Source organism: Typha latifolia, chromosome 1 (genome assembly GCF_019914945.1).
Source record: "Typha latifolia isolate L0001 chromosome 1, TyphaL0001v2, whole genome shotgun sequence".
In the NCBI taxonomy this organism is placed as follows: domain Eukaryota; kingdom Viridiplantae; phylum Streptophyta; class Magnoliopsida; order Poales; family Typhaceae; genus Typha; species Typha latifolia.
Genome location: NC_133086.1, coordinates 18,177,737 through 18,200,893, shown reverse-complemented (window position 1 = coordinate 18,200,893; position 23,157 = coordinate 18,177,737). Strand labels below are relative to the sequence as shown.

Below are 23,157 nucleotides of genomic sequence, written 5' to 3'. Positions count from 1 at the left end.
TTCTTTATATAATATAACTTTGTTGGATAGGCCAGAATAACAAATAATTATTTGCAATAAAACAAACCGGACGTAATTAAAGATATCATACGACGCCAAGAGCTGATTTTGAACACTACGAACACACCTCTGCTTGTGTCTTGCAACATCAAGCCAATTAACTCAATTCATCCATCATGCTTTCGTGCTCACTGCTTCCATGAACTCCACGTCTTCCAGGAGAGCACTCAACGACTTGGCCGAGAGGCAAACCTCCAGAGCCATGCTCCCTTGCTCAGGTCCCTCGTAGATTGTCGCCATCCCGTCGACCTTGAGTGAGCCGCCGCTACGAACGGCGACCGGCTTCCCCCAACCGAAGTCATTGCCGTACACATTGAACCTCGGAGAACTCCCCGTCAACAAGTCCGTTGACTTTATTTTGAGTAAGAAGCCAATAGGTGGACACTTGACCCATGACTCGAGCCAATTCTTAAGGGCCTCCTCGCTATATGATGCCACGGCTTGGTTTAGTAGCCACGACGAATAGCCATTGCCGCGATCCAGCAACTCCGCTGCGGTGGCTTTCGCCTCACCAAGGGCTACAGCGTTGCCTTTTACAAAAGAAAATGTAGAAATTTGCTAAGAGTTCATGCTTGGTTAGTGTTTTAGTATAGCGATAGTTTTATCTGGAGATTTCAAAAGATCGGACTAAAGAAGGATCATGATCGAATTAGTTCACATTACCCATGTAATGTTGTTGCACTTCTTTTAGCCTCGATCGGCATCCGACGGCGAACGAGTAAATCGTCTCTTCTTGTGGCTCGAGGCGACGAGCGCAAGTCACAGACCGCCATAGAAGGCCGAGCAAGGACTGGAGAGAGGAGATGGTGGTGGTGCCCATCTCCGCGTTGGCCTTCGCCTTCAACCTTCTTATCGACTCCTTAGAGAAATGGAAGGCGCACTCCATAACCGGAGGACGCTGCGTCGCTTCCGGTACAAAATCCTCTATACTCCGGAACGGCAGAGGGATCGGAACTGGGCAAGAATCAAGAAACCATCTTTTAGTTTCAGGGGGATTAGAGATCTCGTCCCCGCATCCGGTTCGGCAAATCTCCGACCACGAGTTGAAGAAGTTCCAGAACGTGGTGCCGTCCGCGACGACATGGTTGAAGCTGCAACCGATGAAAACGCCGTCGGCGAGCTCGGTGACCTGCGCGGCGAATACCGGCTGCGAGAAGCCTTCTATGCCGAGAAAGCCGTTGAAGGGGAAGAAGGACCATACGACGCGAGGTACGTATAGAGGAGTGAGGATATCGGCGACGGTTACGTCGGGCGCCGAGGCGTGGATGAACTCGGCGCCGAGATCGTTGCAGTTGAGCGAGATGGAGATGGAAGGAGGTGATGTGTTGTGCTCGGTTACGGCAAGGCGACCAGCTAAGGGAAAGAAGTGGTCGAGGGCGAGCGAGAAGGAGGATAAGAGGCGGGAGACGATGGAGTGGGCTCCATCTCCATCTCCTTCTTCTCCTTCTCCTTCTCCTTGTTGTGATGAGGAGGGTTTGTGGAAAAGGATACCTTTTTGAGGGTACTCTATGGTAAGAGGATGGAGATCCCATGGAGTGAGGTGGATGGTAGTAGTTGGCCGGGACTTTGAAGGGCGAACCGTACGTCGGGAGAGGATTTGGACTTCAGCCATTTCCATGAATTATCCTTGCTCTCTCCAGTACTGTCTACCTTATTATGCAGACCGAAGAGGATAGACTGCTTAAATAGAGCATATATTACATCTGCTCATTCTAATCTGGAGTAACAGTACATCCTCCAATTCTCGTCCAAAATTTAGAAAAAGAAATTATCATTTTTAATGCTTGACCATCATAATATTACGTTCGTTAAAAATTTTAAGCTAGCGTGATTGGACAAAAAATTTCAGAACCACACGATCGTCAGACTTCAAAACATTAAAAAACTTAAGCTCCATAAGATATTCTTTTGCCACGCCGATTGTTATAATACGTGAGATCTGTTTTACGTCTGGCCGTCTCTTTCTGTCTTTCTCATCAATCTTATTCTGAATTTTTTAGCAAAATGAATCTCCTTTTTTCGGTGTTTGAAAGAATAAAGAACGCGTTTGAATTGATGGAAGATTTTTGAACTGGCTAGTTGCATTTGATAAATGCGAAAACGTGGACAGCCTCCTGCACATGCAAGCATGGGCAAGTTGCATGAGTAGCTTGCATGGTGGCTGTCACACGCACTAGCTGCCGTCAGTTTTTGCCACCCCCTCTCTTTCTATCTATGTCTCCCTCTCCTCTGTCTCTCCCTCTCGGATGCTTTCTCTTAAGCTTCCCCATCTCAGTATGCCGACGTCGGCCATTTTGGACCACCTTCGTCGCTTCCACCACTGTGCTACCTTATTATTAAACTAACAGAGTAGTCGCATTTGATAAATGAGAAAGGACCATATCATTGAACGAGATAACAGGGTAGTTGCAGTTGGTAAATAAGAAAGATTAAATGGGTAACACGATAGTTGCATTTGGCAAATATGAAAACTACCTTCTTATTAAACGGGTAACGGTAGTTGCATTTGGTAAATATGAAAACAATCTTATTATTAAAGGGGTAATACTATATGTATAACCTACTTTATTAACAGGTCGTGTGTATTAACATTATACATTAAAATGATATGTATCAACACGACACAATTAAATATTTAATACAGAACACAATACAAAAAAAATACAATGATGTTAAATTTATATAAAAATTAATATTTATTAATTTATCATATATAAATAGTGGTACTACACTAAAATAGGTTCTTTACCACTCAAAACTCATACAACATAAAAATAATAATTTTAACTGAATGGTAGCCCCTTAACTAACTTGGCTCACTCTGAATTAGGGCAGTCAAGCTTGACGAGCGACTCGGGCTTAGTTCGGTTGAAGCTCGAGTCCGGCTCAGTCGGTCAGAGTTGAGCCAAGCCCGAGCCGCTAAAACTAGGGGTGGCAAAATTTGACCCGACCCGATAATTTGACATGATAATCTGGCATTTAATCAGGTTTGGGTTTAGTATAATCGAGTTCGGGTCATAAACGGGTCAACTCGCCTAACCCGTTTAATAAACGGATCGTGTTCAGGTTTATACAACTGACCCGTTTTGACCCGTTTGACCCGTTTAATTATACGGGTCGGGTCGGGTTGAGTTGGGTCGGGTCAACTCGCCAACCTGTTTATATATATATATATATAACCTAACTCTCTCTCTCTCAAATATATATATTATAAAGTAACCTAACTGGCTAACCCTCTCCACTCTCCACTCTCCATTCCTCCAGCTGCCTTTGCCTTACATTTCGAAATTTTTTGCCCCCATCTATGATCTCTCTCTCCAATGGCGATCGTTTGCCATCGCGTCTCCGCCTGTCGCCTCCCGCGTCTCCGCCTACCTCCTGCCGTCTCCACTCCGCGTCTCCCGCATCTCCGCTTGCCATCTCCACTCCCCATCTCCTGCGTCTCTGCCTACCGTCTCCACTCTCTGTCTCCGCCTACTGTCGAGTCTCCTCTCCCTGTCTCCACTTTTCGCGGTGCTGTAGTCTCCGCCTACCGCCGTGCTGCCGTCCCCGCTCCCCCTCTCCACTTGCCGCAACCGTCTGCCGTAGTGCCTCCGTCCTTGTATCCGCTTGCCACGGTGCCTCCATCCCCATCCCCGTCCTTATCTTCGCCTGCCCTCCCCTCCTCTCTTTGCTGTGTTCACTCTCCTCTAATCGCCTCTCCATCCCTAGCTGCACTGACCACCTCATCATCGCGCCATGGAAGCCAGCTCCTAGAGCCTTGCCTCCACCGCTGGCGCTTCGTCAACACCAACGCTAAAGCTTGAGCCAATTTGAATTTATTTTTACTAAATTTTCCTATAATATTGTAAATTATGCTGGATTTGTGTAAATGTGTGATATTTTGTCTCTGTGGGTGTTGTATTACACGGATTAACTTTAAACGGGCTAAATGGATGTAAAGTTAAATGGGTTGTATTTATGGGTTAAACGGGTGGTTAATGGATTGAAAAAAAAAATAATATATTTATTAAACGGGTTATATAAAAAATATAATATATTTATTAAACAGGTTATATAAAAATATAATTTATTTATTAAATGGGTTAAACGAGTCGTATCGTGTTACCCGTTTAATAAATGGATCGTGTTCGTGTTTAGAAAAATTGACCCGTTAATTAAACGGGTCGTGTTCATATTAGTACTATCTTAACCCAACCCGAATCTGACCCGACCCGACCTGAACCCGACTAACCCGACCCAAGTGCCACCCCTAGCTAAAACTGACTCAAAATTAATATTGAGCCAACCCTGAGCTAGAGCTGGCTCGCTTAGGCTCAGCTCGATAGGCTCGATAGACATCATTGCCTGACTCATCATCCTCATTCATTAGGCTATTACACTCACCCACCCCACCCACTCTTATCCACCAGATCATCACCCATAGTCCTCACCTCACCCGATCCGATTATTAAATGGGTTATGTAAGTTGATCCATTTATGGCCCAAATTCGATTAAACTAAACTCAAACCCAATTAAGAGCTAATTTATTGTGTCAGATTATTGGGTTCGATTAATTTTTGACACCCCTAGACAGTGATAATTAATTTACCAATTAGAAACACGTTAAGACTTCTCAGTACAATTTATTTTGATTGTTATGGATTACCAAGAAGTAATTCTATGATTTAATTCTGCTGGACTTAACTGTTGGTTTGGCAAACTGTTAGCTAATTTGTTTGAAGATTTCTTAGTACTGGAAGTTAGACCAAGTAACTGATAATCCTCCTAGTTGCCTGGTACCAAACTGTGGCTGATATGGTCAGTGTTTCTTGTTGCCAACTGCATCAGAAGTCTGAATGCGTAAAGCCTCGCTAGGGATGGAACTTGGCACCAGCTTCGAGGGATTGATATTAACTTCATAAAATTTGTTCAGTTCTTTATTGGAGCTTTCTCACTTTTGACATTGTTCAATAGCCAATCCCAGAATAGTGTATCAATATAATATTTGACTTCTTCACTAAAATGCAGACTTATCCTTACATTTCTTATATATTGATATATATTTCATAATTTCATATCGCCATACTTGTCTATGGTCACATTATCTGGCTTGACATTATCTCCTTTCCTTCCAATTTTAGCAACAGCATTTCACAATGTAGATTCGTAGTTGACTGGATATTTGTAACGAAACTACATCCTCCACTGTGTATTCTTCTGTTGTTTAACAATTTCCTTCTTTTACTTAGGCTTGAGGAAAAGCTCCTAAATGTGGAATCCGAAAACAAAGTGCTCCGTCAACAGGCTGTTTCCATGGCTCCCAATAAATTCTTATAGACTTTCCTGTCTACTGTTCCTTTTTGATTTTTTTCCCCTCACACCAATTTCTTTATGTTGCAGTGTTTTCTAGTACTTGTATCACTAGAGAAGGTTTTTTGATTGATTGACTGAGGTTAGAGCATCTCAAGGGAGGGCTCGATATTTGGAGCCCAAAGAGCCAGTTGGGCTCCAATACACCGGGCTCTATATTTATTATTTAATTAATATAATATATATATATTATATATATATATGTTAAATCACTTAATAATATCTCTTAATATTATTATTTTTTAATAAAAAATATATGGTTATAAAACTCTCATCGATATCTTTATAATAAGACTAATATTCAATAGTTTCACAAATAATTTTAAATTACTATTTTTTTAATTAAAAACATCAAAATTATATTACACGAAATAAAAATAAAATATTTAAAATAACTTAAATAATTTAATATTATACTCATTTTAAAGATCTCAATAAGAGCATTTTAATAGTACTATTTTTGTTAAAAATTGATTAGCAAAACTAATTATATATTGGCGCGATCCAGCAACTCCCCTGCGGTGGCTTTCGCCTCACCCAGGAGTACAGCGTTGCCTTTTACAAAAGAAAACATTAGAAATTTGCTAATGAGAGTGAAGAGGCATGAGTGAGTGAGGGTAGGTTTAGGGTTATATATATATATATATATATATATATATATATATATATATATATATATATATATATATATGCGCGTTAGTAATATATATGCGGGTTAGTGGGTTGACCATATTCGTATACTTAAATAGATTAAACGGGTCAGTAATATAAATTCGAACATGACCCGATTATTAAATGAGTTAGGTAAGTTGACCCATTTATGGTCCAAACCCGATAAAACTAATCTCAAATTCGATTAAAAGTTGAGTTATCATGTCAGATTATTGGATCAGGTTAATTTTTGGCACCACTAGGTAGTGACAATTAATTCACCAACTAGAAACATGTTAAGACTTCTCAGCACATTTTGCTCATAGGATCTTAAAATTGTTCTGTTGTCTAGCTGGATTTGTTTCCTTGCAATTGACACTAAAAGAAAATTCCATCTCCATCCATGTAGCGTGTTAACTTTGTCTAGCTTTGGTCAACAAGAAAGCAGTAGTAATTTATGGTAGCTAGGTGTGACATCCCATCGAAGTTTTGATCAAATTTATAGTGCCAAAGGCATTAAGCAATACAAATAGCTAAGCTAAACCCGATGGACACTATAGTAATTCAGCAACTTGATCTTATTTACTGTTGGACATGTCATAAGCTTATTCGCTATTAGATGGATAAGGGCAAAGGACGACACCTCGTCGATCTTATCATTTTCCTTCTAAATATCTAGGTTAGATATTTGTTAGGATAACTTAGTAGCTAAGTTTTTTTTACCTATATAAAGGGCTCGAACCCATTACTTATATTTCATATAAAGTTTGAGTAAATAAAAAATAAGTGAGACTTCATCAAGATTGCTTCTATCTGAATGTTAGTGAAACTTTCTTCCTTTCTTACTTCTACACTGACTTTACTTCGAGGCTTACTTAATCTTGCGGAAAAGTTGAACCGTTGCACGGACTTACCAAAACGCTCAAAATGTTAAGTCCGTGACAAGTGGTATCAAAGCTGATCAAAGAAGTGTTGCCACAACCAACGTAGTGCTGTTGCGATCGACGAAGTGCTACTGCAATGCCGTCTTCCGAAGTTGCCATTATCAATGTCATGCCCGAGAAGAAGAAGCACTAAAAGCGCGACAAAAGCAAGGAGCCTCTAAGGGAGTTTATGCTCATAGAGGGTCGCATGGTCGCACTTGAAGGTTGCTTTGGGCGCGTCGACGATCGACTAGAAATGTTGGAGGATCTCAACATCGGCTTTGAAGACAACATACGCGCGGTGGAAGAAAGCATCCAAGCTGCGATGCATTCTTTTAAGTCACAATTTCACGAGTTTAAGGTGGAGCTTGATCGACGAAACGTTGAGAGAGTTGCTGAGGCAACTATTTATGTGGAGCTTTAGTCCAAAATCGATGAGACCGATGGTCTTAAGTTGAGAGTAAGTCTTCTTGAGAGGGTAGTTCCAAAAGGAGGTGATGTTGTGAAGTGCACACCTAGGACACGCATCATAAAATCGTGAGCGTTCAATGGCATGCGCGACGCAAAAGAAGTTGAGAACTTCCTTTGGGGTATGGAGCGGTCCCTTAAGGCTTTGCAACTAGAGGATGAGGGCGAGGAGGTCCAAACTGCTTCCACGTATTTCACTGACAATGCCATGCTGTGGTGGCATCGACAATCAGTGGAGATCGAGAAAGGTCTTTGCCATATCAACTCTTGGGTAGACTTGAAATGCGAGCTAAAGGCATAGTTCTACCCCGAACTTGTGGAGTTTTTGGCTCGGAAGGACTTGCGGAGGTTGAAGCATAGCAGGACTCTTGTTGACTACGTCAAAGAATTCACCCGTTTGATGCTGTCCATCTCAAACATGTCGGAAGACAATCGCGTATTCTTCTTCCTTGACGGATTGTAGCCATGGGCATACAAAGAATTGGTGTCCATAGGAGTTAATGACCTCAACACCGCTATCTCTATTGCAGAAAAACTTCTTGAGTATGAGCGGAGAAGCAATAATGTTGCCAAGCCAAAACCCCTAATATTTGGCAATGGCAATGCCAGCCAAGAAGTCCGCAAGGATGGTGCCAAGAAGAGCTTCGAAGGACGGAACCAAGGGTTGGCATACCAACCCCAAAATGCAAAGATTTCATGCTAAGTTTGCGGGGATAACCATTGGGCACACGACTGCCCAAATCGAAAGAAACTGCACGCTATCCGACTCGCAGAGGAAGAGGACAGCGACGATGACAAGATGATTGGAGCCATTAAACTCATTAATGCCATCTAAGAACAGACTTGGGATTGCAATCCCCTTGAAAGAAGGGTCTAATATATGTTGGCATAAAGGTAAACAGTGAAGCCACTCGAGCGATGATCGACATCGGTGCAATCTACAACTTCATGCCACTAGCAGAGGCCAAAAGACTTGGCCTGAAGCTAGAGAAGGAAAATAGCCAAATGAAGGCTATAAGCTCTAAATCTTGCTCAATCTTAGGTAAGGCCAAAGACGTCGAAATTTAATTTGATGCATGGAGAGGGCAGATTAGCATAACGGTGATGAACCTCGATGACTTTCAACTCATCGTCGGTTTGGAGCTTCTTATGGTTGCCAAAGTCTTGCCAATGCCACATCCTAGAGTTGTGAGAATTTTGGACGAAGCAACAAATGCTAAGATGTGCAAAACATCAATGGCAAAACGCAACGAGGGTGCAACTGAAAAATTGTGAGCGTGCAACCAGGGCGATCATGCATTAGGTGGGGGAGAATATAATACTCCATCAAAGTTTTGGTCAAAACCGTAGTGCCAAAGACATCAACAATATAAATGGTTAAGCTGGACCTGATACATTACAGTAATTCGACAACTTAATCTTATTTACTGTTGGACATGCCTCAAGCTTATCCACTACTAGATGGATAAGGTCTAAGGACGACATTTTGTCAATCTTATCCCTTTCCTTTTAAATATTTAGGTTAGATATTTGTTAGGCTAACTTAGTAACTAAGTTTTCTTATCTATATAAAGAGTCTGAACTCACTACTTGTATTTCATCTAAAGTATGAGTAAATAAAAAAAATTGAGACTTTATCAAGATTGTTTTTATCTAAGTGTTAGTGAAAGCTTTCTCACTCTCTTACTTTACTTTCAGGCTTACTTTATCTTGCGAAAAAGTTGAAGTGCTGCAAGGACTTGCCAAAATATTCAAAACTTTAAGTCCGTGACACAAGGCTCAGTCAAGTCTGAGATATTAAAAAACTAGAGTAATTTGGAGTTGTATTCATACAATAATTAGCATGCCCTCATGTAGACCGAGATTGAGTGGTTCAAAATATTCGTTTGGAGAGACAAGTGAAAGGATTCTGTAAGTGGTCTTCCTTAGTGGGTGGTGAATTTATCCAAAAACTAGTAAAGCTCAGAATTTTTAACGCATGATATAAAAACCGAAGCTCGATAATTTTATAACAAAAAAATAATAGTAAGCATGCTTGTAACGAGAATAATGAAGCAAACTTAATAATAATATGAGTAACAAACTGATAATATACTCAAGTCTCATTATAAGAAACTTCTCATTCTTAAATAAATATCATATTTCTTATTTTGGGTTTGTGCATCTGAATCTATAACAATTAAAAGTTGTCTCGAGATGGTGTTAAGTTTATTCCTTATATCTGATCTGATTATGATTACTGAGAGGTGTCACTAGTGATAAATATATCTTATTTTTGGTCCTAACTATTGAGAGAAATTTAAAGGCACCTCAGAGATATTTTTGGTTGGGATTATTCTCTAACTCCACTAAATTTAGTTAAATGGATCACCATATGATTACAAATATATCTGTTTCTTGAAATTTAAGGTAGATCAAAATCAACATCGAAAGATTTTTGATCTAGTTTGAAACTATTTGTAAAGCCTATCTACTCACTATTTAGGTTCCTCTAGACGTTCGGAGAATAATATTTCACAAAGATAACATTACACAAAGTAATATTGCACGAAGATTGACATTGCGTGAAGATACCATGCTAGCATAATAACATGTATATATTTTCATGAAATACGGAATGAATAAAAATATAGGCGGATCCACTCACCTGTAACGTTAATCAGAATAAGGATTGAGGAACTAGGTTTTCAAAACTTTGAACATTAGTTATAGACTTTCCTGTCTACAGTTCCTTTTTGATTTTTTCCCCTCACACCAATTTCTTTATGTTGCCGTGTTTTCTAGTACTTGTATCACTAGAGAAGGGTTTTCTGATTGACTGAGGTTACAAATTTTTTCTTTTTTGATGCTTTGATAAAGGAGATATTAACCTGCACTATAAGGCTAATCATGTTCAATGATCGAAGTGCTCTCATGCTAATTCATGGCTGATCTAGTTTCCTATCTATAATTCTCATTTCCAAATTATCTGGAATTTACAGTACGCAGGTTCAGCTTGGGATAAGCTAAAGCACATAAGACAAGCTATCGGTTTCCTGGTATGCCTGGCATTACTTAACTTATATGTAGTTTTGTATGCCATTGGTTTACATGTACTTGTCTCAACAATTACCATTCTTGAGGGGAAAAAACTTCTACACTCAATCAGAAAGTAATGGCAGAAAATATGTATGGCCTTTAGTTGGAATCTTTTCTACTTCGTGTGAAATCAGCTAGGTCACTTGCTTACTGCTTAAAAAGTTGTCTGACTCATATAAAATCATTTGCCCCAGGAATATAGAGAAATATCTGCATGAATATAATACTCGTCATAAGTTGTAAGTAAACATGAGATTCCTCAACCCAAAGTTTGGAGAATTTCGAGTTGTAAGATTTAAATCTCACATAATGACGCTTTTTAGGTCATCCATCAAAAACCGAAGAAGATTTTAGATGAAATTAGCCATGACCTTTGCCCAGTGAGTGAATCCTTTTAATGTTTCATTTTGCATCCCATAAATGAAGCTTTCTTTTACAGGTCCTCCATATCAAACAGCTATACAGGATCAGTACTATGTACTGAGATGACAAGTATGGGACATACAGTGTGTCCCCCGAGGTAAATTCAGAAGCTGGTGCCTTTCAACCCGAAATTTCCGATTGTCAGAATCTCAAGTTATTTGCTTTATGGATTTATAACTAGATTAATTTTGATGGAAATTCTCCTATTAGGTTATATCGAATATGAGAGTGTTGATGACTGAAGACTCAAACAATCCCGTGAGCAACTCATTTCTGCTAGATGATGACTCAAGGTTACAACAATAACCTGTCAACTAGTGCCCCTTAACTATATTTACAAGGCCTTTTCATTTCTTCTGGATGATATAATTGCATGCTCATCTAACAAATTGACTATAAAGCATACAATATTCGGTTGACGACATATCAAAATCAATGGAACAGGTTGATATTTCTGATATAGAACCACCTCCACTCATTCGGGAAAATTCGGGCCGGGTTTCGCGTTCTTGTTGCCTCGACCAGAATAAAAGCAGCAATTAAATGGACCTTATGTCATTGGGATCAACTAATCATAGTCTTCCAGGAACGTCAACACTCCGACAACTTACTGGGGTCCTGTTGTTCATTTTATTCTTCCTGTATTGAAGGACCTCTGGATGGAATCTGCTTCATGAATGGAGTGACAGCAATTGTAGGATCAGTGATGATGGCAATCTAGTTTCAATTCACTGGCTTGTTGAGTGCCTTCTCTGGAACAGAAAACTCTAGCTAGGCCCAGAGGAATAATAAACAGACATTTTTCAGATCAGATTGTTGTTTTAGGTGATAGCTTAGTGTTGATTCAGTCTAAACGAATGTGTAAATCCATTTGTAATTTTATCCTGTTCAGACCGGGGTATAGATAACAGATGAGATGATCAACAATCAATTTAAAGCTTTTTCTTAATTTAAGCATATGCAAGTCATCAGTGCCTGAAGTAGTAGCTGCAGAATTAGAATAATTGGAATGAGTATGTGTTTGAGAAGAGTATATGAAAAATGCAGCATCAATCAGTCATCACCATATTATTTGCTTCTCTGGTAAGTGATTTAGGCTAACCCTGTTGATTTAATATTATTTTTATAAAAAATATATTTTTCATAGTGTGTTTAAATTATATATATTTTTAGGTTTATCTAAGTTACTCAAAAGTTCAGCGTTTTACATTAATTAGGCTAGTTTATATAAATCCTGGATTGTTTAGTGTTTTCACGGTTCTGACGTGATAGTTGAGTTGGCTAAAGTAATATAACTTTGTTGGATAGGCCAGAATAATATATAATTATTTGCAATAAAACAAATCGGACGTAATTAAAGATATCATACGACGCCAAGAGCTTATTTTGAACACTACGAACCCAATTATGCTGGTTTCTTGCAACATCAAGTCAATTAACTCACTTCATCCATCATGATTTCGTGCTCACTGCTTCCATGAACTCCACATCTTCCAGGAGAGCACTCAACGACTTGGCCGAGAGGCAAACCTCCAGAGCCATGCTCCCTAGCTCAGGTCCCTCGTAGATGGTCGCCTTCCCGTCGACCTTGAGCGAGCCGCCGCTACGAACGGCGACCGGCTTCCCCCAACCGAAGTCATTGCCGTACACATTGAACCTCGGCGAACTCCCCGTCAACAAGTCCGTTGCCTTTATCTTGACTAACACGCCAATTGGTGGATACTTGACCCATGACTCGAGCCGATTCTTAAGGGCCTCCTCGCTATATGATGCCACGGCTTGGTTTATTAACCATGACGAATAGCCATTGCCACGATCCAGCAACTCCCCTGCGGTCGCTTTCGCCTCACCAAGAGTTACAGCGTTGCCTTTTGCAAAAGAAAACGTTAGAAATTTGCTAAGAGTTCATTCTTGGTTAGTGTTTTAGTATAGCGACATCTTTATCTGGAGATTTCAAAAAATCGGACTAAAGAAGGGTCATGATCGAATTAGTTCACATTACCCATGTAATGTTGTTGCACTTCTTTTAACCTCGATCGGCATCCGACGGCGAACCAGTAAATCGTCTCTTCATGTGACTCGAGGCGACGAGCGCGAGTCACAGACCGCCATAGAAGGCCGAGCAAGGACTGAAGAGAGGAGATGGCGGTGGTGCCCATCTCCGCGTTGGCCTTCGCCTTCAGCATTCTTATCGACTCCTTAGAGAAATGGAAGGCGCACTCCATCACCGCTGGACGCTGCCTCGCTTCCGGTACAAAATCCTCTATTCTCCGGAACGGCAGAGGGATCGGAACTGGGCAAGAATCAAGAAACCATCTTTTAGTTTCAGGGGGATTAGAGATCTCGTCCCCGCATCCGGTTCGGCAAATCTCCGACCACGAGTTGAAGAAGTTCCAGAACATGGTGCCGTCCGCGACGACATGGTTGAAGCTGCAACCGATGAAAACGCCGTCGGCAAGCTCGGTGACCTGCGCGGCGAATACCGGATGCGAGAAGCCTTCTGTGCCGCGAAAGCCGTTGAAGGGGAAGAAGGACCACACGACACGAGGGACGTATAGAGGAGTGAGGATATCGGCGACGGTTACGTCGGGCGCCGAGGCGTGGATGAACTCGGCGCCGAGATCGTTGCAGCTGAGAGAGATGGAGATGGAAGGAGGTGATGTGTTGTGGTCGGTTACGGCAAGGCGACCGGCTAAGGGAAAGAAGTGGTCGAGGGCGAGCGAGAGGGAGGAGAAGAGGCGGGAGACGATGGAGTTGGCTCCATCTCCATCTCCTTCTTCTCCTTCTCCTTCTCCTTGTTGTGATGAGGAGGGTTTGTGGAAAAGGATACCTTTTTGAGGGTAGTCGATGGTGAGAAATTGGAGATCCCATGGAGTGAGGTGGATGGTGGTAGTTGGCCGGGACTTTGAAGGGCGAACCGTACGTCGGGAGAGGATTTGAACTTCAGCCATTTCCATGAATTATCCTTGCTGTCCCCTCCTCCAGTACTGTCTAGCTTATTATGCAGACCGCAGAGGGAAGAGTGCCACCACTTAATTAAATAGAGCATATGTTACATCTGCTCATTCTAATCTGGAGTAACAGTACATCCTCCAATTCTCGTCCAAAATTTAGAAAAAGAAATTATCATTTTTAATGCTTGCCTATTATAATATTACCTTCGTTTACAATTTTAAGCTAGCGTGATTTTTGGACGAAAAATTTCAGAACCACACAATCGTTAGACTTCAAAACATTAAAAAAATTAATCTCCATAAGATATTCTTTTGCCACGCCGATTGTTATAATACGTGAGTTCTGTTTCCCGTCTTGCCGTCTCTTTCTCTCTTTCTCATCGATCTTTTTCTAAATTTTTTAGCAAAATAAATCTCTTTTTTTTGTGTTTGAAAGAATAAGGGGGTAAATAAGAAAGGACTTAACTATTAATTTATCTAAATAGTGGTACTATAAAAATAAAATAGGTTTTTTACCACTCAAAACTCATATAACATAAAAATAACAATTTTAATCGAATGGTAGCCCTTAACTAACTTGGCTCGCTGTGAATTAGGGCTATCAAACTTGACGAGCGGCTCGGATTTGGCTCGGATTTGACTCAACTGAAACTCGAGTCTGGCTCAATTCGGTAAGAGCTGAGCCGCCGAAACCGGCTCGAAATTAATATTAAGCCAACCTTGAGCTGGAGTTGGCTCGCTTAGGCTCGGCTCGATTCGCTCGATACGCATTATTACCTGACTCATCACCCTCACTCAACAGGCCATTACACTCACCCATCACCCTCACCTACCCACCCTCACCCATCACCTTCACTCACCCCACCCGACTGGCCCACCGCCACTCCACCCTCACCCATCCGATCTCCTTCTCTCTGTTGGCCTCCATTGGCAAGTCGCCGCCATCTCCTCCCTCTCCGTCGGCCTCCTCCTCCATCAGCCATCTCCTCCGATCTCTTTTAACGACCTCCTCCTCTATTGGCGTTGCGCTTGGCGTCAACCTCCTTTTCTTCTCCCACTCTATCAGCTTCCATCGACAATGCGCCATCCACGTCGCCACCGCCTCCTCATCCTCTAATCAAGCGCGAGCTCTGCTCGGGCTTGGTTAGGCTCAGCTTGAGCTCGGCTTGAGTTGAGATCATCCAAGCCTAAACATAATTATATGGTTCGAAAGTAATTTCGAGCCGAGCTTGAACTAGGGCTCAGCTCGTCTATACCCCTACTGTGAATTAAAAGAGCAAATACTTCAATACCCCTTTAAAAATTATAATTTTAATCTAACAACTATAATAACCAGTTTTTATATCTGGTACCGATTTTAAAATTACAGTACGTAAAAAAAGTAACATATTAGTCTAAGAAGATTTGATTATGTGTGCCTAACTTTTAGATTAGACGTTATTTTCTTTCATTAAGATTTTTTCTTAAATATAATTATGATAGATAAGATTATGTCTTAATTATAGGAGATATCACTTAATACTAAATAATTTAAGTTTGATTCTTTTGATTCTATGTCTCTATCTATTATTAAATTGAATTTAAATCAATCTTTAAATAATAAAAAATAACCAAAGAGATAAAATTTAATTAAACTTTCATCAAGTTAATTATAAAAAACCATCCATACCCTTATTCTGATATATATACGTTACTCTAGTTAAGAATATATATGTCTTTTACTTAATAAAATATTAAGTGTTCTCATCGATTTTATAACTGTTTTCTCCCACATTGGTTTTAATTCTTTGAAACCTCCATGCTCGTTAACATTTGGACATGCCCAAATCATCTTAATTAATGAAAATTTCCTTACGCTACTTTCGAAGCCCACTAGATACTGTGGCCCAAATATCCCTTCACGATACCAGGAGATATCAAGATTGCTGATCCCAAACTAGGGTACCGAAAGGCTAGGAGAAAGTACAAAATAATAAGGAAGAGTAAGAAAATGTAAATCGGACTACACAAAATAAGGAATCAAATTAATGGCTACAAAACACAAATATTGAGCATCTTCTATTGTGCTTAAAAACTAAATAACTAAGATTGTTAAGAGTGCATCCATGTCCTAGTTCCATTTACAACCTTTTTAGTTTGATCCAATGCTGCAGTTAAGATAAGCCATATAAGAAAGAAAAGTCCAAGCAAGGAAATACATAGTACCTGCAACAAGCTACTAGGTGATGAGGAACCATGATATATAGGTCGAGACTTTATTCCATCAAAGCTCATAAAGTTTTCCTACAGCATACTGCATACAACGGATTGTTAGCTTCACAGAAAAAGAACAGTGAATTTTCTTCCTTTTAGCAACAATCTCAATTTCAAGTGAATCTGACTAGAAAAGCTTGGAGAAAACATCCTCCTTACCATCGGCAGAAGAATAAAAATAATGAAACATATATCTAAGTAGAATGAGCTTACAACTTGTGCAATATATACACGCGGGCAATATCTTCATCCAAGCAACCTAAATTTCTCAATAATGAATAAAAGAATTGTACCTTATACAATTATAAGCCAATCAGAATCAAAAGAAACATTTAAAAGAGAGTTGCACATTCTGATGATTGAGATTGCTCACCACAAAAGGATTTCGAACTCTGATTAGGATGTCTCGTTGAGCTATTATACTATCAATTGCGTCACGAATCATATCTGCCCTTTTTAGGACCTACTTGGGAAGAACAAAATTCAGTCACAACTTAACTGGATAATCCATAATCTATTCTACATTAGATACTTATAATTTACCATGAGCAATCATGACAAAAGAAGAGAGATTTTTTTTTTCTTGATAAAAAGAAAGAAGAGAGTTTTAGGAGTTTTAGGATAATTATTATGTTCCACCTAGGCTCCATCACAAAACTATTCATAGGATTTGGTTCGTGGCGGGTGAGGAGATCCGATGAGGGTGAGGTTAGATGGTGAGGTAGACGGTAGGTGGGTAGGTGGAGACGGAGGTGCCCGAGGGAGATAACAGAAGTACCAGGAGGTAGGGGTGGCAATCGGGTCGGGTTAGCCAGGTTCGGGTCAGGTCAGATTCGGGTCGGGTTAAGATAGTACTAACACGAACACGACCCGTTTAATAAACGGGTCAATTTTTCTACACACGAACATGACCCATTTATTAAACGGGTAACACGACACGACCCGTTTAACTCATTTAATAAATAAATTATATTTTTTATATAATCCGTTTAGCCCGACATGATCCGTTTAATAAATATATTATATTTTTTATTCAACACATTTAACCACCCGGTTAACCCATCAATACAACCCATTTAACTTTACATCTATTTAACCTGTTTTATAGTTAACCACGTAATACAATACCCACAAAGACAAAATATCACACATTTACACAAATCCAACATAATTTACAATGTTGCAGGAAAATTTAGTAAAAATAAATTCAAATTGGCTCAAGCTTCAGTGTTGGTGTTAGCGAGGCGACAGCGGTGGAGGCAAGGCTCCAGGAGCTGGCTCCCATGGCGCGAGCTCCGGATCTACCGAGGAAGATGAGGTGGTCGGTGCGGCTAGGGACAGAGAGGCGGTTGGGGGAGAGTGAACATAGCAAAGAGAGGAGGGGAGGGCAGGCGGAGACAGGAAGTGGAGATGGCAGGCGGAGATACGGGAGACGCGGAGTGGAAACGACAGGAGGCAAGCGGAGACACAGTGGCAGACGATCGCCGCTGGAGAGAGAGATGGGGACAAATTTTTTTGAAATGTTAAGGTAGAGGTGGTTGGAGGAGTGGAGAGTGGAGAGGGTTAGGTTACTTTATAATCTATATATATATAAACGGGTTGGCAGGTTGGCCCGACCCGTATAATTAAACGGGTCAAACGGGTCAAAACGAGTTAGTTGTATAAACCCGAACACGACCCGTTTATTAAACGGGTTAGTCGGGTTGACCCGTTTATTAAACGAATTAGTCGGGTTGACTCGTTTATTAAACAAGTTAGTCAGGTTGACCAGTTTATGACCCGAACTAGATTATACCAAACCCAAACCCGATTAAATGTCGGATTATTGTGTCGGGTTATCGGGTCGGGTCAAATTTTATCACCCCTATCAGGAAGCACTGCAACAGGCGGTAAGTGGCAAACAGAGACGAGCAAAAAAAATTTCTCATTTTGATGAGACGGTTGGAGAGGAGTGAAGAGTGGCGAGGCATGCATGAGTGAATGAGGGTAGGTTTAGTGTTATATATATATAACGAGTTTGTGGATTGACCTGATCTGCATACTTAAACATATTAAATGGGTCAATAATATAAATCCGAACACGACCCGATTATTAAATAGGTTAGGTAAGTTGACTCATTTATGACCTAAATCTAATTAAATTAAACTCAAACCCCATTATGGTGTCGAATTATTGGATGAGTCAATTTTTGACACCCCTACGTAGTGATAATTAATTCACCAACTAGAAACATGTTAAGACTTCTAAGTACATTTTGTCCATAAGATCTTAAAAGCCCTTAATTATTGTGTTGTGTGGCTGGATTTGTTTCCTCGTAATTGACAATAAAAGCAAATGGGTTAGTTAGATTTGGATCTAAATCTTTGATCACTTGATTCTGACCTGGTTCATCAAATTAGACCTAGATCCGAATCCGTTAATTCCATCTCCATCCATGTAGCGTGTTAGTTTTGTCTAGCGTTGGCCAACAAGTAAGCGGTAGAAATTTATAGTAGCCAAGGCTTAGTCAAGTGTGAGATATTAAAAAACTATAGTTTGGAGTAGTATTCATAGAATAATTAGCATGCCCTCACGTAAACCGAGATAGACTAGTTCAAACTGTTCGTTTGGAGAGACAAGTGATAGGATTCGGTAAGTGACCTCAATCCTCTCGGATTTGGTTGGAGTCCGGTCATCACCCACCCACTGCCAACTCCCAACTCCGCCAGAAAGGGAAGAGAAGGAACCCTCATCATTTGACAATAAACAACTATAACAGTAGCACCGCATTAATCATTTAATATTACTTGGTATCAATGTCACAGCCACACATTTGCTCATATAATCAACAAGAGGGGGAAAATACATCATCGATTATTAGAAAACGAGATATAAAATCACAGAAATATCTATGTGAGATGGGATCGATCAGCTGATCCGACGGCAGATGGTGATCCCATCACCGACCGGGAGCTGGCATATCTCGATGCGCGGGTCGGCGGCGAGCGCCTTGTTGAGCTCTATCACGAAGTCCCGGTAGTATCGCACGTACTTGCGCAGCGGCGCGTCCGGCGGCGCCACCACCGAGCCGTTCCACAGCGTGTTGTCGTAGCCGATCACGCCGCCCACCTTCACCAGCTCGAGGATCCTCTTGTGGTAGTTGAGGTAGTTGTCCTTGTCCGCGTCCACGAACACGAAATCGTACGAGCCGTGGTTCGTCTCCTGAGAGGAAATCCCCAAATCAGATCACTAATCAAATACCAATTTCAATAGATGAAAGAGATTTTTTATCTTACATCTTCTAGCAATTGATCGAGCACGGGGAGAGCAGGGCCTTCGCGGAAGTCGATCTTGTGGGCTACGCCGGCCTTTTGGATCACGGGCAGCCCAAGCTCGTAGTTCTCACGGTTGATGTCCATCGCAAGGATCTGTAACACCATTCGAATTAGATCTAAATGCAAGATATGTATATATTTATAGATCTGAATCGGTGGAGAAAAATTACGTGGCCGTCCTCGGGCAAAGCCAGAGCGGTGGCGAGGAGGGAGTAGCCGGTGTAGACGCCGATCTCGATCGTCTTCTTGGCGTTGATCAGCTTCAGCAGCAGGCTCAGAAACTGCCCCTCGTCGGCCGAGGTCGTCATGATGTTCCTGATCCAGATGCCAACACATTCCCCCCTTCATATTTCCAGCATACAAAAGTAGAAATTAATCGCACAAAAAGGGGAGTTGAGATCTACCATGGGTGCTTGGCGGTGATATCCCGGAGCTCCTTCATGCACTCGTGCTCCCGTGGGTACACGCTCGTCTCCAGTATGTACTGTTGAAGAGAGAAGAGTTCAAGATCTGGACTACTTACTAGTAGCTCGTAATCAAGAAGGAAACAAAGAAAAAGAAAAAAAACGAATCAAGAGAGGAGTACTACTTGGTAGAGAGCATCGCTTTGGAGAAGACTCTTGTGTCCCACCTCCTGGTGCCTGGCTTGCTCGCCATTCTGGGATTCGCTCTTGTTGCTGGCCATTACGAGATCTGGATTTGCAAATGCTATGCTGCTTGCTGCTTGCTGCTTGCCTCTTGCTCCTCTCATCTCCGACGCCCTTTGAATATATATAATGGCTGCTAGGTTTGGTCTTCCTCTTTCTTACCGTAGTAGGAATTAGAAAGGGAAAGCGAATAAGGTGGACTGCAGAGATTGGCGGTAGGTGAGGTAATAAACGGTTGGTGAAGCTTCCATTTGGCTTGGATATTGAAGTGGGTCCCGCCATTTGGAAACCCAACCGCACCTCCCCCCCTCTTCACCTACCTCACTTTGGTTTACTTTATTTTTGCCTTCTCTTTATTATTAAATCACTTATTAGTTTTATCAAATAGGGACCACGTTCTGATCACCAACTCCACCTCCCCTCTCTCTGCACCTCAAATCCTCAATAATCTCTTACTAGTCTTGTAATTAGTTAGAGACATGATTTAATAAAAGTACTCTTATTATCTTATAGCTTCAGTGGTCGGCATACACCTGACGCTCAAGTTACTGATACATGCCAAAATTTATATTTACATAACATTTTGCAACTAAATGTGCCTTCGTAATAATGAGATGACGTAGGATTTATCATTTTTTTTTGTCATTTTCCATACATATACTACTGCATTTATGTGCATGCTTAGTTGTAAATTTATCAATTTTTGAGGCAGGTATTGAAGCGGTTGACTTGTATACAATTATCGAGACTATATCTTAAATAGCGAGATAATAGAGAATTATCAACCAACTTTAGTAAAGTTATAGATAATTCTCGTACAATCAAGGAGGTTATAATATTGATCTAATTCAAAATAATTATTGTAAAAATATTGTTTTATAGTTTGATAGCTTGTGGCTTAACTCGGTGTAATTGATTGCTTGATAACATAGTAGCTTGGAGTGATGTCTTAATATCATTTAGTTTGATTATAAATATAACTTAAAGCTTAGATTAGATGATTTAATATAGTAATTATAATTTTGTGGTGAACCTAAGTGTCTTTTTGTATAATTTATATCTAGAAATTGGGTTCTTAAATGATAATGATAATAATAATAATAATAATAATAATAATAATAATAATAATAATAATAATAATAGATTTGCATCCACTTAGACGTGCTACTTGGTACACGCCAAGCTACTAGAGACAACCTTCCATTTTATATATGTCAACGCTACCAATTGAATCAGTCAATGGAGGTGTGCCAGGTTATTCCAAGAGTAGGTGAATCACATTTTAGTAGTTGACAATTAACATCCCAAATATGATAAGAAAATTACTTAATGGGTTACCATAAGATGGGGAGGCTATGCACACCTACAATGAATCGCATTCAGTTGTTCTTTTTCTTTTTTTCTGGGATACTTAGTAAGGATCTATCTTTTATGCTGGTCTTATTAAATGTGGTTAAGTTTAAACTAACATAAACATAACATGTTTATTAAACAAATTATACTTTGGATGAGTCAAATGAGTTACACTGCTTATTCAGATTTACATAGATTATTCATATCGTAAGTAGGTTAACACAACTGGAACCGTTTAACTTAAACTGGGTTAATTTTGGATTAAATAGGTTAAAGAAAACAATGATCACTTTAGGGGGATCAACCCTTTAAAGTCTTATTAGGTGTGAGAATGTTGTTCTCCATATGCAAGTCCTTTTAAAGATTAAACAAGAGAAGAGAAGTGATGATACCACGAGTTGGATTGGGAATCCTCTAATTGACTGGTAAAAGGTATCCAAGTTTGAAATGGCAAGGTTTTCAAGCCACAGGAGCTGTCTCATTGGTCCAACATTGATGTTCTAGTATTACTGACAGACATTTGTTAGGCAGCGACTGATCCAGTGACTTTTGACGAAGCAGCGAAGGCTAAGGGGTTTAGTGTGAAGTCGTAGCAGCCACTAGTGGGAGGGATTGGTGAGGAGTTGGTGGCACCACTGACCCTTTTGTTGCAAAACTAGACCATCTCTCCAACGCAATTAAAGTGCTACTTAATTTCGGCCTTTTGTCATTTTTCTGCCATAGAAGTACAAGCATATACTATATAGTAAAGCTAAAATTTAAGCTGAGTGCAATCGAGAAACAATTATGAAAATATAATCCTTACAATATTTGTTCTGAATAGCTAGATCGGCAATGTTGTAGTCTATTAAGTTATTTTTCCTTATAGAGCGCCTTGATGGATAATATTTCTTTAATCAGCCTGTGTCACTCCTGAATAATGGGAGAGATTTGCCGGTCCACTGCCTCATCGCTAGACATGATAACCGGGCGGGTCGGGCCGGGTTCGGGCCGGGCTTTTCGGGCCAAGCGGGCTTACGTCTTTGTTCACGGCCCGACCCATTAATCACTCGGGCCGGGCCGGGTTCGGGCCGGGCTAGAATAGTCTAGCCCGTTACCGCCCGTTGGCCCGTGAGAGATCGGGCCGGGCCAGCCCAACCCACCAATCACTCGGCCCAACCCATATTTCAGCTATTTTTAGAATTTTTTTAACTATTAGTTTATTTTTTTTAAAATATTTATATTCCTCTATTTAAAAAAAATTAAAAAAAATTAAAATTTTTTAAAAGTCTGCTTAAAATAATGCAAAATGGTATAATACTAAAATATTTTTTACTGTAGCAATGGTAAATTACTGTAGCAACGGGCAAAGCACTGTAGCAGACGGGCGGGCTTAGTTGCGGGCTAAACGGGCGGGCTTTCGGGCCGGGTCGGGCGGGCAAAGGGCTGGCCCGTGCCGCCCATGGGTAGTTCGGGCTCGGGCCGGGCCGGGCTTAGCCTGGTCCAAACCGGGCCGGGTCGGGCCGAGCATGGGCGGGCTGGGCCATTTGATCATGTCTACTCATCGCTAGAGTTGGAAGCTTGATAGAGTGAAAGCTTCGAAATTAACAATTATGTTATTGCACTCTCTCTATAGATATTCCATGAAGCATCTCCAATGGCTTATGATGAATCAAGGGTGAAAAAGCATCAACCCTCAA

The 23,157-nt window shown here is 40.7% G+C and overlaps 3 protein-coding genes across 3 annotated transcripts; all 3 read right to left on the bottom strand.

The window, feature by feature from the left end:
- Positions 1-174: 174 nt before the first annotated feature.
- On the bottom strand, positions 175-1,702 carry LOC140794571 (uncharacterized acetyltransferase At3g50280-like). Its single transcript, XM_073146691.1, has 2 exons — positions 724-1,702; positions 175-590 (listed from the first exon to the last, which is right to left on the bottom strand). The coding sequence occupies exons 1-2, from the start codon at positions 1,676-1,678 to the stop codon at positions 175-177; spliced, it is 1,371 nt and encodes a 456-aa protein (XP_073002792.1). The 5' UTR covers positions 1,679-1,702.
- Positions 1,703-12,252: 10,550 nt separating this feature from the next.
- On the bottom strand, positions 12,253-14,017 carry LOC140782297 (uncharacterized acetyltransferase At3g50280-like). Its single transcript, XM_073128792.1, has 2 exons — positions 12,959-14,017; positions 12,253-12,824 (listed from the first exon to the last, which is right to left on the bottom strand). Exons 1-2 carry the CDS (start codon positions 13,911-13,913, stop codon positions 12,409-12,411), a joined length of 1,371 nt encoding a protein of 456 aa, XP_072984893.1. The 5' UTR covers positions 13,914-14,017; the 3' UTR covers positions 12,253-12,408.
- A 4,899-nt stretch (positions 14,018-18,916) lies between these two features.
- Positions 18,917-20,346, bottom strand: LOC140791419 (caffeoyl-CoA O-methyltransferase). Its single transcript, XM_073141986.1, has 5 exons — positions 20,068-20,346; positions 19,883-19,962; positions 19,649-19,793; positions 19,440-19,571; positions 18,917-19,365 (listed from the first exon to the last, which is right to left on the bottom strand). Exons 1-5 carry the CDS (start codon positions 20,227-20,229, stop codon positions 19,072-19,074), a joined length of 813 nt encoding a protein of 270 aa, XP_072998087.1. The 5' UTR covers positions 20,230-20,346; the 3' UTR covers positions 18,917-19,071.
- Positions 20,347-23,157: the final 2,811 nt, after the last annotated feature.